Source organism: Lactuca virosa, chromosome 3, assembly GCF_052849685.1.
Source record: "Lactuca virosa cultivar CGN04683 chromosome 3, Lactuca_virosa_CGN04683_v6, whole genome shotgun sequence".
In the NCBI taxonomy this organism is placed as follows: Eukaryota; Viridiplantae; Streptophyta; class Magnoliopsida; order Asterales; family Asteraceae; genus Lactuca; species Lactuca virosa.
This window is the reverse complement of record NC_136428.1, coordinates 90,286,855-90,300,312: the sequence shown is the minus strand read 5'-3', so window position 1 is coordinate 90,300,312 and position 13,458 is coordinate 90,286,855. Positions and strand designations below refer to the sequence as shown.

The following is a 13,458-nucleotide window of genomic DNA, read 5'->3' as shown; positions in this document are numbered from 1 at the left end:
TTTTCTGAAAGTTCAGGGGGCTAAACTGCAATTTTCTGAAAGTTCAGGGGCTAAACTGCAATTTTCTGAAAGTTCATGGGCTAAACTGCAATTTTCTGAAAGTTCAGGGGCTAAACTGCAATTTTCTAAAAATAATAAAAAAAAACTAGACAAAGCGTGCGTTTGCTTTGCGTGTGCGTTTCTTTTGCTTTTCAAATGCTTTTCCACTGCATGCGTAGCTTTTGGTGGAAAGATCCACTTGTTATTTATTTATTTTTCTTTTGTTTCCACTGAGCACCACGAGAATCAGTCTTCTTCTCCACAAGAAAAAACTGCTTCTCTACAATCCATTTCTTTTCTTCTTTCTTAAAAAAAGAACACCGTCTTTCCTTCTTCCTCGAGAGTCGGAATTGGTTCACGACGACGGAACCTACGGCGGGTTGAACGGTCGGCAGCGGCTGACGATGGTTTCTGATCGGAGCACTAGTTCCGATTCTCATAGGTAAGCGACTTCCTTCTTCACCTCAGCTGGTTCGTGTGAAACGATCAAGAGCCACAGCTCTGATACCAATTGTTAGGCTCGACACACGAGAATCACACGAACATACAACACACAACACACGCTAAACTCAAGAACAACAAGATTTATAGTGGTTCGGTCCAATCTCCGACCTATGTCCACTCTCGGTAACCAAGAGTTTATATTTCTTGGTGCTAATCTGCACTCACTCTGTGTTTTTTCTTTCACACGTTTTACAATACAAATGAGATTCATATATATAGAGTCTGAAATGATAATTAGACAAGAAAAGCAGACCATGAAACATGCAAACGGGAAAACTTGATCACCTCTCCTTTTCCACTTTAGACTTGCTTTTCAACCACTAATATTTGAGTGGTATCATGATTTCTGCCACTAATATTTGAGTGGCTTCACCTACTCAACATTATCGATGGCGGTGATCAATCTTGAACATTGTATATCAAATTATATGTTTTGTGAATGCGGAATGCATGCATATATAAGATTGAATTATAAATGTTTGGACCAAGTTGTAAAAAGATATAAATAAAAGGTAAATATAATTTTATATAATCAATATCGTGAAAACAAAGTTGTAAAAAGATATAAATAAAAGGTAAATATAATTTACATAAGAATTAGGTTTAAATATAGATAACGATACACTTCTTATTAGTAAAAATAATTATGTAAAAAAGGAATTTGTATATGTCTATACAACCTTACATTTTATGAAAATGAATTTATAGTAAATTTGGAAAACGATTTTGTAACAAAAAAATAATTTGTAAAAGGAAAAAAAAAAGCTAAAAAACACGCAGAAAAATAAAGATATAAATTTTTTAAAAACAAGTACCATTCATAATAACAAATGTAGAAAAAGTTGTAAAAACAAATTAACTGTAAACAAAATTAATTTTGTAAAAACAAATTTGTGATTTTGTGAAAAGGATTCCATAAAAAACAAAATCTCTAGAAAAAGTAATTTAAAAAAAAAGTTGGGAAAAAAGCTATATAAATGTTTGGACCAAGCTTATAAAGATATTAAAATATGAGACAAATGTGTAATGGTTAAATGTGTTGACAAAGAGGACTGGGTAGACTGAAATTGACATGGTGGAATTGTCGGTAATTGGTAGTTGAATTGCCATTTTCAGCAATTAGTAGTTCTTATATTTTTTTCTTACATTGTTATGCTTTTTTATTATTGTAGGAATCAGCATATGCAGAAGCTAGCTGAGCATAATAAGCATGATTGTAATTCCTTCTCAGCTCTTTTTCTTTTTGTATTTGTTTTCCATTCCTTCTTTCTCATCAGGAGCTAATAATACTTTAGCTGTGAATCAATCTCTCACTGGGAACCAGACCCTTGTCTCTCCTGCAGAAAATTTTGAATTGGGTTTCTTTAAACCAGGTCAGTCTCCCAACTATTACATAGGAATTTGGTACAAGAAAGTCAAAACAACTCCTCAAACAGTAGTCTGGGTAGCAAATAGAGAGACACCCATCTCCGATGCATTCTCTTCTAAATTACAAATTGTCAATGGTAACTTAGTGCTCTTAAATGAGTCAAACACCCAAATTTGGTCTACAAATATAACCCCAACACTTACACCCACAACTTCTGCATCAGTAGTTCTTCTTGATGATGGCAATTTAGTTTTGAGATATAATTCAAGTTCAAGTTCAATCACACCAATTTGGCAAAGTTTTGATCATCCAACCGATACTTTCTTGCCTGGTGGCAAATTGGGAGACAACAAGCGTACAAACACAAAGCAGATTATCACTTCATGGAAAAGTACAGAAGATCCTGCAATGGCTCCCATTTCTTTAGAGGTTGATCAAGATGAGAAACAGTATGTTATTAAATGGAATAAAAGTATAGAGTATTGGGCTAGTGGATCTTGGAATGGTCGAATCTTTCGCTCTGTACCTGAAATGAGATCAAATTATATCTATAACTTCAGCTACGTTGACAATGAAAATGAGAGTTATGTTACATATTCTTTATATAATCCATCAATTATTTCTAGATTCATCATATATTTCTCAGGGCAGATTCGACAGCTGTCATACTTGGAAACTACCGAACAGTGGAGTTTATTTTGGTCTCAACCTAAAACACAGTGTGAGGTCTATGCTTTATGTGGGGCCTTTGGGATTTGCAGGCAGACTGTGTTACAATTCTGTAATTGCTTGACTGGGTTCACACCTAGATCAGAGAGTGATTGGAATCAGAGTGATTTCTCCAGTGGATGTGTGAGAAAAACCAATTTGCAGTGTGGGAGAAACGTGGAAAAGCCTGATTTTCTCATGATTAGTGTCAAGAGTCTACCACCAAATAACTCTACGGCAGTTGGGAGTGCTGGAGAATGTCGTACCACCTGTTTGAAGAATTGCTCATGTAATGCTTACTCTTTTGTCGATAATCAGTGTTTGGTTTGGGATGGAGATCTCTTGAACCTCTCCGAAGACAATGATAGTGGGAAAACAATCTTTGTCAAAGTCGCTTTGAAAGATCTTCCACATCACAAGAAGAGTAATCCGGTCAACATGGGTGCTGTTGTTGGGTTTGTAGGAGGTGTGGTTTTTGTCTTGGGTGTACTTTTGGTCTTGATCTATAGAAAAAAGAGGATATCATTATCGGTGGGTAAGACGACAATGGAGGGATTGTTGGTGTCATTTGTCTACAAAGATTTACAAATTGCCACCAAAAGTTTCTCGGACAAATTGGGAGGAGGTGGCTTTGGCTCCGTTTTCAAGGGGGTACTGCATGATTCGTCCATTGTAGCAGTGAAAAAGCTTGAAAGCATCAGCCAAGGAGAGAAGCAGTTCAGGAGCGAAGTCAGCACAATCGGTACTATCCAACATGTTAATCTTGTACGCCTTCGTGGGTTTTGTGCACAAGGTAACAATAAGCTGTTGGTGTATGATTACATGGCAAACGGCTCTCTGGACACCCATATTTTCCATGGAAAGCAAGTTCTAAACTGGGAAACGAGGTATCAGATTGCACTTGGAACTGCAAGAGGCTTGGTTTATCTTCATGAGAAGTGCAGACTGTATCATTCACTGTGACATAAAGCCAGAAAACATTCTTTTAGATGCCAAATTCTGTCCTAAAATTGCAGATTTTGGTTTGGCAAAGCTTGTTGGTCGAGACTTTAGTAGGGTTTTGACAAGTACAAGGGGGACAATAGGATATCTAGCACCAGAATGGTTATCGGGAGTGGCTGTCACAGCCAAAGCAGATGTTTATAGCTATGGAATGATGCTTTTTGAATTGGTTTATGGTAAAAGAAATGCAGAACCATCTGAAGATTCAAGGAGTAAATACTTCCCGGGTTTGGTCGCAAAGGTTCTTATAGATGGAACTGATATCCTTAGCGTACTAGACAGTAGGTTAAACAGGGAAGCTTGTGTTGAACAAGTGACAAAATTTTGCAAAGTTGCATGTTGGTGCATCCAAGATGAGGAAGAGAGAAGGCCTACCATGAGTCTGGTGGAACGGATTCTTGAAGGTGTTTTGGATGTGGACATGCCTCCGATGCCCAAGATCTGTGACTACAATTGTTGATTGATAACACATACATTGTAGTCAGTCACATTGGACGTGGTGATTTCCAGTCCAAGGCTTATATTTTTCAAGGCAATTAATTCCCTTTATTTTCTATGTTATATTAAATGTTAGACATAATATTGTTGTAAAATAAATGAGTCGTGGACTTTTTTTTTTGTTGTTGCAAATTGATTATCGTTATTGTGAAAATACGACAATAGATTAGGTGATCTCTTAACCTTTCAAATAATAAGTCGGTTGGTTGGTACTGAAGTTTGAATTGGCTTTGCTAAAAAGGAACGGGCAGTCACAATAACGACCTATAGTAAATTACAGAAATGGTCCCTGTGGTTGGCACAAGGTCACAGTTTTAGTCAAAGTTTCATAAATTTCACGTTAATTATCTATCGATGTTTCTATTTCCATCAACTTTGGTAATTTTGAGTTTTTGATGAACACCTTTTGATTTTTCCGTTAAGTTTAATTTAAAAAGATTTTTTGATATTTGCATGTTTTCATTAGCGAATCAAGGTATAAGATAATGGGAATTGATATAATAATTAAACCCAATTAGTAGTTGTATATCAAAATGAACCAGATATTATTACGGAATTAGTAATTAAAGTATTATTAAGGGCGTGTTTGGGAGAGTTTTTAAATCTCCTTATTGGTTTTTTGGAAAAACCTGGAATTCATGGCTTTTTGGAAAAGTCATTTTTAAGCCTAATTTTGTTAAAAGTTTAGTGCTTACCAAACACATTTTTAACTTATTGGCTTTTGGGAAAAATCATTTTTAATCCTCATTTTGTCTAAAAGTTTAGTGCTTACCAAACATTTTTTTTAACTTATTGGCTTTTTGAAAAGCCAATAAATTAATAAGGCATTTTAAAAAACACTCATAAACACCCACTAAGTAAGCTTTAGTTATAGCTTATATTATATGTGATTTGTGTTCTCCGGAAATTTAATTAGTAAAGGACAAGATAGAAATAAAATTTGAAGAGTAAAAGATATATGCACTTGTATTACATGTTTAATTTAGTTAATGCTTTTATTTCACATGATGTTGAAGTTTACAATTACCTATAAGAACTTTTTAGTGTTATTGATACAAAAATCTACCTATGTTGTATTGCTAGTTCTAAAAGAAAATAATAATAATTTAGGTGTACTTTTGGAAGTTGGGGTGTTGCACTTAATAATTTTGAAATATGTTAATATGATATATAGTGAGATATTGAAATGGTGAATTATATGATTAAAGATCATGTGGTAATTTTAGTTACTACAACAAGAAGAAGACTCTTTTATGTTAAATGGTTTTAGTACGTTACTTACCAAGCTCCTACTCTAGTCATATGTATCTAATCTAATCTCTCACTCAACAGCCTTACCTGCTACGTTTTCATCTTTCTTGATTCCAAGTCGCCACCTCTTTGACTTTTTGGCTTTTTTTCCCTTTGAATTTGGAGTTTGGGGTATTCGAATTTTCCTTACCAAGTTACCAGTTTGATGTGTTGTGTTTTCTCTAGGGATGAGCATAGGCGGGTACCCGCCTCATTGGCGAGATTTGGAACCGAACCGACGGTTCCTAGAAAGTTAAAACTGGACCTGGACCAGTCTGGACAGTTCTTAAATTTTTGGAACCAGTCCCGGAACCGACGGTTCCGGTTCCAAGAGCGGGTAACCCGGTTACATCTATTTTATTAACTTTTGTAAATAAAACCGCAACTTATTTCGGTCCAAATCGAATCAACTCGGATCAAAGACGGACAAATTCAGACCAATATATTCTAAACCAGTCTAAATAACACACACACATTCATACGGAATATATATATATATATATATATATATATATATATATATATATATATATATATTATACAAACCTTACTATTTCAAAAAATAGATTTAAGACGTTCAAATGATTAAGCTAAGAGTACAAGTAGTTACTAATACAATAATATTAAATTTTAAATTTAATCATATTTAAATTAAACTGTACAAAAAATAATACAATATGCATAAGTTTATAATGCAAAACATAGAAGATCTTATTTCATTTTGACCGAGCTCTTTATCTTTCCATCGTTATCATCTTATCTTCAAGAGTTTTACCAAGGCCCCTTTAATCTCTGACGAGTCTATGTTGAATCCTAAATCTCGGTAAATACTGCCAACTTTCCCTTTATTTTGGGTGATCGATTCTATAACCATCCAGTGTACGCATCTCATTGTCTATGTGTGAAACCCTAATATGCCCATCACCGATCATCATCGTCATTATCCCTATCCCACCCCACCGGCCCCTCCACATCTCCATTGCCTCTGTTGGGTTGAAAAACTCTTTTATTCTGAACTGGAACAAAAGAAACGAAATAACACTCTCTATTACAAGAAAGATAAACAACCCTCTAGGTAATAATACTCACTCTAAGTATTACACACTACACTCTCTGTTATTTTTGGTGTCTTACAACTGAGGTTAGAGCCTCTATTTATACCTAAACAAGCCTACAATTACTACTGCTACCATTTATTGTGTTCATTATGTGAACATACGAAGTTGTCATTTGAGTTCTTATTGTCAACATAGATGGAGGTGCAGCTACTGATGTCAGGTTTACACCAAGTCAGGTTTATACTCACATTCTCCCCCTTAAACCGAACTTGGATCGAGATTCGTCACTCCGATCATGTTTCGCATTTCACCAAGTTTCACGTATACTAAAGCCTTTGTAAAGATGTCCGCCCGTTGATCCTTCGAGTTGATATATTCCACTATAATTTGCCCACGTTCAACACATTCTCGTATGAAGTGATAACGAATGTCAATGTGTTTGCTTCGACCATGAAACACATGATTTTTCATCAATGCGATTGCTGATTTGTTATCGACGTATAAGGTGATAGGCATGATATGATTTCCCGTGAGCTCCTTCACGAGATTTGCAAGCCAAATGGGTTGACATGCTGCTGTTGTAGCTGCCATGAACTCGGCTTCACACGTGGACAAAGCAACAATCTTTTTCTTTTGGGATTGCCAAGTTATCACGTTCCTTCCTAGATAGAAAATCATTCCACTTGTGCTCTTGCTATTAACAGGGTCACCTCCAAGATCACTATCGGTAAAACCAACCAAATCTTCAATTTCACGACCTCTTACATAGTTGAGTCCATAGTCAACGGTTCCTTTCACATATCGTAAGATGTATTTCACAACTTGGAAATGCAAAGTGGTCGGTTCCTCCATGAAACGACTTGCAATTGCAACCGAAAATGAGAAGTTCGGTCGAGTGTGAGTCAAGTACCTTAAACAACCTACCACTCGCCTATATTCATTTGGATCAACTTTTTCACCATCTTCATCCTTCTTGACCTTCAACTTAGGTTCCATTGGTGACGTTGTCGGATTGCAATCTAGCAACCCAAATTGCTCTAAAGTTTTCTTTGCATAAGCCGTTTGTCGCAAAGATATTCCACACTTCTTTTGTGAAACTTCGATTCCAAGGTAGTAAGAAAGTAATCCCAAATCACTCATTTCAAATTCTTTCTTCATTTGTTCTTTGAACTCGACAACGTCGTTAGTGTTCGACCCGGTAATGATCAAGTCATCAACATAGACACCAACAATAAGAACTTTGTCTTTGAGTTCCTTTTGTAAACAGCTGGGTCTTGTGAACTTTTTGTAAAACCAAGCCTTTTTAAGCTTTTATCTAAACGAATGTTCCAAGCTCGAGGAGCTTGTCATAGACCATAAAGAGCTTTATAAAGCTTGAACACCTTGTGACTGTTTGCTCTACCAACATATCATTCTGGTTGGGTGACATAAAACTCCTCTTTGAGAAAAACCAACTTGACATCGAGATTGTGGACAACCCACCCATGTTGAGCTGCTAAGGCAACAATGAGCCTTACGATGTCAAGTTGTGCTACCGGTGCAAAAACTTCATCAAAGTCGACTCCTTCCTTTTGTACAAATCCTTTTGCTACAAGTCGAGCTTTATGCTTCACCACTTTTCCCAAGTTGTCTTTCTTCACTTTAAACACCCATTTCAAACCGATTGCTTTGTTTCCGGGTGGCAAATCGGTAAGTTGCCATGTCTTGTTCTTCTCGATTGCATCCAACTCTGTTTGCATAGCCTCCTGCCATGCTTTAGAGGTTACCGCCTCTTTAAAATTCAAGGGTTGATCCGCTGCAATCATCAACAATTCTTCGGGTTCAAGGAACACATTTTCGGTTTCAGAATAAATATCGCTTAACGGACGCAATCCCTTTGGTCCAATCTCACTAGAAGGGCTTTCCATATGGGGCGAGGTTGAAGAAAACGGGGTTGAGACAGGAGTTTGTGGAGCTGGTTCAGGCTCGTCAAATTCAGCATATGGTTGTCCAACTTGGATAGCCTCGATTCCTGGACTGTCTGGTTGTTCCGGGTTGATTTCGGGGTCATTTTGAGGTGTATTTGGGGTTGTGGTTCAATTATGGTAAAGGTCTTAGGAGTCGCCATCTCTTCTTCTTTGTTTTTGTACCAATTCCATTCTTCTTTTTCGTCAAAAACAACATCGCGACTAACTCGCAACTTTCGGTCTTGCGGATCAAACAAACGGTTGCCTTTAGTTCCATCTTCCACACCTAAATACACCATCTTCTTACTTCGATCATCAAATGAGCCTTACGATGTCAAGTTGTGCTACCGGTGCAAAAACTTCATCAAAGTCGACTCCTTCCTTTTGTACAAATCCTTTTGCTACAAGTCGAGCTTTATGCTTCACCACTTTTCCCAAGTTGTCTTTCTTCACTTTAAACACCCATTTCAAACCGATTGCTTTGTTTCCGGGTGGCAAATCGGTAAGTTGCCATGTCTTGTTCTTCTCGATTGCATCCAACTCTGTTTGCATAGCCTCCTGCCATGCTTTAGAGGTTACCGCCTCTTTAAAATTCAAGGGTTGATCCGCTGCAATCATCAACAATTCTTCGGGTTCAAGGAACACATTTTCGGTTTCAGAATAAATATCGCTTAACGGACGCAATCCCTTTGGTCCAATCTCACTAGAAGGGCTTTCCATATGGGGCGAGGTTGAAGAAAACGGGGTTGAGACAGGAGTTTGTGGAGCTGGTTCAGGCTCGTCAAATTCAGCATATGGTTGTCCAACTTGGATAGCCTCGATTCCTGGACTGTCTGGTTGTTCCGGGTTGATTTCGGGGTCATTTTGAGGTGTATTTGGGGTTGTGGTTCAATTATGGTAAAGGTCTTAGGAGTCGCCATCTCTTCTTCTTTGTTTTTGTACCAATTCCATTCTTCTTTTTCGTCAAAAACAACATCGCGACTAACTCGCAACTTTCGGTCTTGCGGATCAAACAAACGGTTGCCTTTAGTTCCATCTTCCACACCTAAATACACCATCTTCTTACTTCGATCATCAAATGAGCCTTACGATGTCAAGTTGTGCTACCGGTGCAAAAACTTCATCAAAGTCGACTCCTTCCTTTTGTACAAATCCTTTTGCTACAAGTCGAGCTTTATGCTTCACCACTTTTCCCAAGTTGTCTTTCTTCACTTTAAACACCCATTTCAAACCGATTGCTTTGTTTCCGGGTGGCAAATCGGTAAGTTGCCATGTCTTGTTCTTCTCGATTGCATCCAACTCTGTTTGCATAGCCTCCTGCCATGCTTTAGAGGTTACCGCCTCTTTAAAATTCAAGGGTTGATCCGCTGCAATCATCAACAATTCTTCGGGTTCAAGGAACACATTTTCGGTTTCAGAATAAATATCGCTTAACGGACGCAATCCCTTTGGTCCAATCTCACTAGAAGGGCTTTCCATATGGGGCGAGGTTGAAGAAAACGGGGTTGAGACAGGAGTTTGTGGAGCTGGTTCAGGCTCGTCAAATTCAGCATATGGTTGTCCAACTTGGATAGCCTCGATTCCTGGACTGTCTGGTTGTTCCGGGTTGATTTCGGGGTCATTTTGAGGTGTTTCGAGGTGTATTTGGGGTTGTGGTTCAATTATGGTAAAGGTCTTAGGAGTCGCCATCTCTTCTTCTTTGTTTTTGTACCAATTCCATTCTTCTTTTTCGTCAAAAACAACATCGCGACTAACTCGCAACTTTCGGTCTTGCGGATCAAACAAACGGTTGCCTTTAGTTCCATCTTCCACACCTAAATACACCATCTTCTTACTTCGATCATCAAATGAGCCTTACGATGTCAAGTTGTGCTACCGGTGCAAAAACTTCATCAAAGTCGACTCCTTCCTTTTGTACAAATCCTTTTGCTACAAGTCGAGCTTTATGCTTCACCACTTTTCCCAAGTTGTCTTTCTTCACTTTAAACACCCATTTCAAACCGATTGCTTTGTTTCCGGGTGGCAAATCGGTAAGTTGCCATGTCTTGTTCTTCTCGATTGCATCCAACTCTGTTTGCATAGCCTCCTGCCATGCTTTAGAGGTTACCGCCTCTTTAAAATTCAAGGGTTGATCCGCTGCAATCATCAACAATTCTTCGGGTTCAAGGAACACATTTTCGGTTTCAGAATAAATATCGCTTAACGGACGCAATCCCTTTGGTCCAATCTCACTAGAAGGGCTTTCCATATGGGGCGAGGTTGAAGAAAACGGGGTTGAGACAGGAGTTTGTGGAGCTGGTTCAGGCTCGTCAAATTCAGCATATGGTTGTCCAACTTGGATAGCCTCGATTCCTGGACTGTCTGGTTGTTCCGGGTTGATTTCGGGGTCATTTTGAGGTGTTTCGAGGTGTATTTGGGGTTGTGGTTCAATTATGGTAAAGGTCTTAGGAGTCGCCATCTCTTCTTCTTTGTTTTTGTACCAATTCCATTCTTCTTTTTCGTCAAAAACAACATCGCGACTAACTCGCAACTTTCGGTCTTGCGGATCAAACAAACGGTTGCCTTTAGTTCCATCTTCCACACCTAAATACACCATCTTCTTACTTCGATCATCAAGCTTCTTCAAGTGACCACCTACAAGTTTAGCAAAAGCAACACAACCAAAAACTTTTAGATGTTCAAGGTTGGGCTTTTGCCAAACCATGTTTCATAAGGCGTCTTGTTGGGAAGTGATTTTGTTGGCAGGCGGTTGAGAATATAAACTGCATGTCTAACCGCTTCTCCCCAAAACTCTCCCGGAACATTTCTTTCTTTGAGCAGACTTCTTGCCATGTCCATAACGGTCCGATTTCGCCTTTCTACAACTCCGTTGTGTTGAGGCGAATATGGTGTCGTAAGATGCCTTTGAATACCATTTTCTTCACTAAATAATGAGAACTCTTTTGAAGTGAACTCTCCCCCTCGATCCGTTCGAAGTGTCTTCATTTGATAACCCAAATTCTTTTCAACCATCAACTTGAACCGTTTGAAAGCGCTCAAGGCTTGAGACTTCTTCGATAGCATGTAAACCCACATCCACCGGCTAAAATCGTCTACTAAAAGGAAAAAATATTTACTCCCTCCAACAGACGTAGGTGTGATCGGACCACATAAGTCCGCATGAACAAGTTGTAGAGGTTTTTGAGCCCGAAAAATTGCGTGATCCGGGAAAGGAATTCGGGTTTGTTTGGAAAGAACGCACCCTTCACATATTTGGTTTGGGTGCTCAATCTTTGGGACTCCGGTTGCCATATTCTTTTCGGACAACTTCTTTAAGGCGATAAATTTAACATGACCGAGTCTTGAATTCCATATCCAAGCTGGTTCGTCTTTTGTTGCTAAAAGACAAGTCGGTCTACCGGTCCTTAAAGGAGTTTTATATAACCAGTTTGGGGATCGTTTAACTCTCAAAAGTAGAGTTTTATTTATGTCAAACAATGTCAGATCCGACCCATCCATTATGACCCGACTCCCTTCCTCCGCCATTTGTCCGAGACTAATAATATTGTTTTTTAGACTTGAAATGAAATATACCTCATTAAGGAGTCTTTGGTCGCCATTTTTGTTATCGAATAAAATCGACCCTTTTCCCAAAATAGCAATGGTTGAACCATCCCTAAATTTTGCTTGGCCCGTAACATGCTCATCTAGTTCGCGGAACTTTGAGCGGTCTCTGGTCATATGATTGCTAGCACCATTGTCGAGATACCATACCTCGGACTCGACTCGACTTTCTCCCAATGCAAGAAAATTAACACAAATCTTCTCTCTTAGAGATACCTTTTGCGTGCATATTCTTGTGAGGCTGCCATCATCAAAACAAGCTCTTCTTCGTTGGCTTGAGTGAGGTTCGCCTCCTCACCTCGATTCTTGTTTGGACACTCCGAAGCATAATGACCAAATTGTTCACAAGTAAAACATTTGATTTGACTTTTATCTTTTCGAGAAGGATTATGGTCATTTCGATTTGTATTGTACTCGCGACCACCTCCTTGGCCACGTCCACGACCTCGGCCTCGTCTACGGCCACTGTTACCATGTCCTCCTCGTCCTCTTGAAGTGTTTGACGAGTTTCTCTCGCCAGTTTGCTTCGAACGAGATGCCCACTCGACATGTCTAAGAAACAGAGAAGGTCATCCTTCTTTTTCTCCATAGCTTCGAAGTCTCTCTTCATGGGTCTTAAGACGACCCACAACTTCTTCCACCGTCATATTCTTCAAATCTCCGAATTGCTCCATAGATGTTACGATTTGTATAAATCGTATCGGTACGGCTCGCAGAAACTTCTTCACAACCGTAATTTCTTCAATCTATTTACCTAGAGATCGAATACTGGTTACGATAGTATTCAGTCTCATGGAAAAATCATCTACCGATTCACTGTATTTCATCTGGATCACCTCGAAGTCACTTATCAAGGTTTGAGCTTTAGCCTCCTTGACCCGATCGGCTCCCATGTGCATCATCTTAAGCGTTTTCCATGCTTCTTTAGCTGTGTCCTTCTCAGCTAACATTAGAAGTAAGTCCTCTGGAATTGCTTGATAAATAGCCGCAAGAGCCATCCGATCTTTACGTTCGTCCGTTTCTGCATTTTTAATTACATCCCATACTCCTTGTGCTTGTAAATTCACTCACATTTTTATGGCTCACACCACTTAGTTCATCTTCGTGAGCGTTGGATAGTGTAACGTAACACTACCGTCTTTCCCGGTCCTTTGAATACTTTCAACTTCGACTTGAGAAGATGACGAGGTTGGTGTAGTCATTCTTGGCATATACTTGGGCATAAACGACTATGATTTTTTTTTGAAGTACAGGGCCTAAATTGCACTTTTCGGAAGAACATGGGCTAAACTGCAACTTTTCAGAACTTTGGTCAGCTGCTGACGTCACTGATGACGTCACTGCTACAGTGCTCCTATAGTGCCGTCTTCTCCGGCGAACCTGGTTTTTCCGGCTAATTTTCGGCGATGTTTGACCAACTTTGACCGGTAATTTGGTGGCC

General features: G+C 38.9%; 1 protein-coding gene and 1 pseudogene across 2 annotated transcripts; one reads left to right on the top strand and one right to left on the bottom strand.

Moving 5' to 3' along the window:
- Positions 1-276: 276 nt before the first annotated feature.
- LOC145166160 (G-type lectin S-receptor-like serine/threonine-protein kinase At2g19130 pseudogene) lies at positions 277-4,240 on the top strand (annotated as a pseudogene). Its single transcript, XR_013740415.1, has 2 exons — positions 277-481; positions 1,716-4,240. The product of XR_013740415.1 is annotated as a G-type lectin S-receptor-like serine/threonine-protein kinase At2g19130 pseudogene (transcript).
- A 4,489-nt stretch (positions 4,241-8,729) lies between these two features.
- Positions 8,730-9,134, bottom strand: LOC145163811 (putative mitochondrial protein AtMg00820). Its single transcript, XM_079082567.1, has one exon. It carries the CDS (start codon positions 9,132-9,134, stop codon positions 8,730-8,732), a length of 405 nt encoding a protein of 134 aa, XP_078938693.1.
- Positions 9,135-13,458: the final 4,324 nt, after the last annotated feature.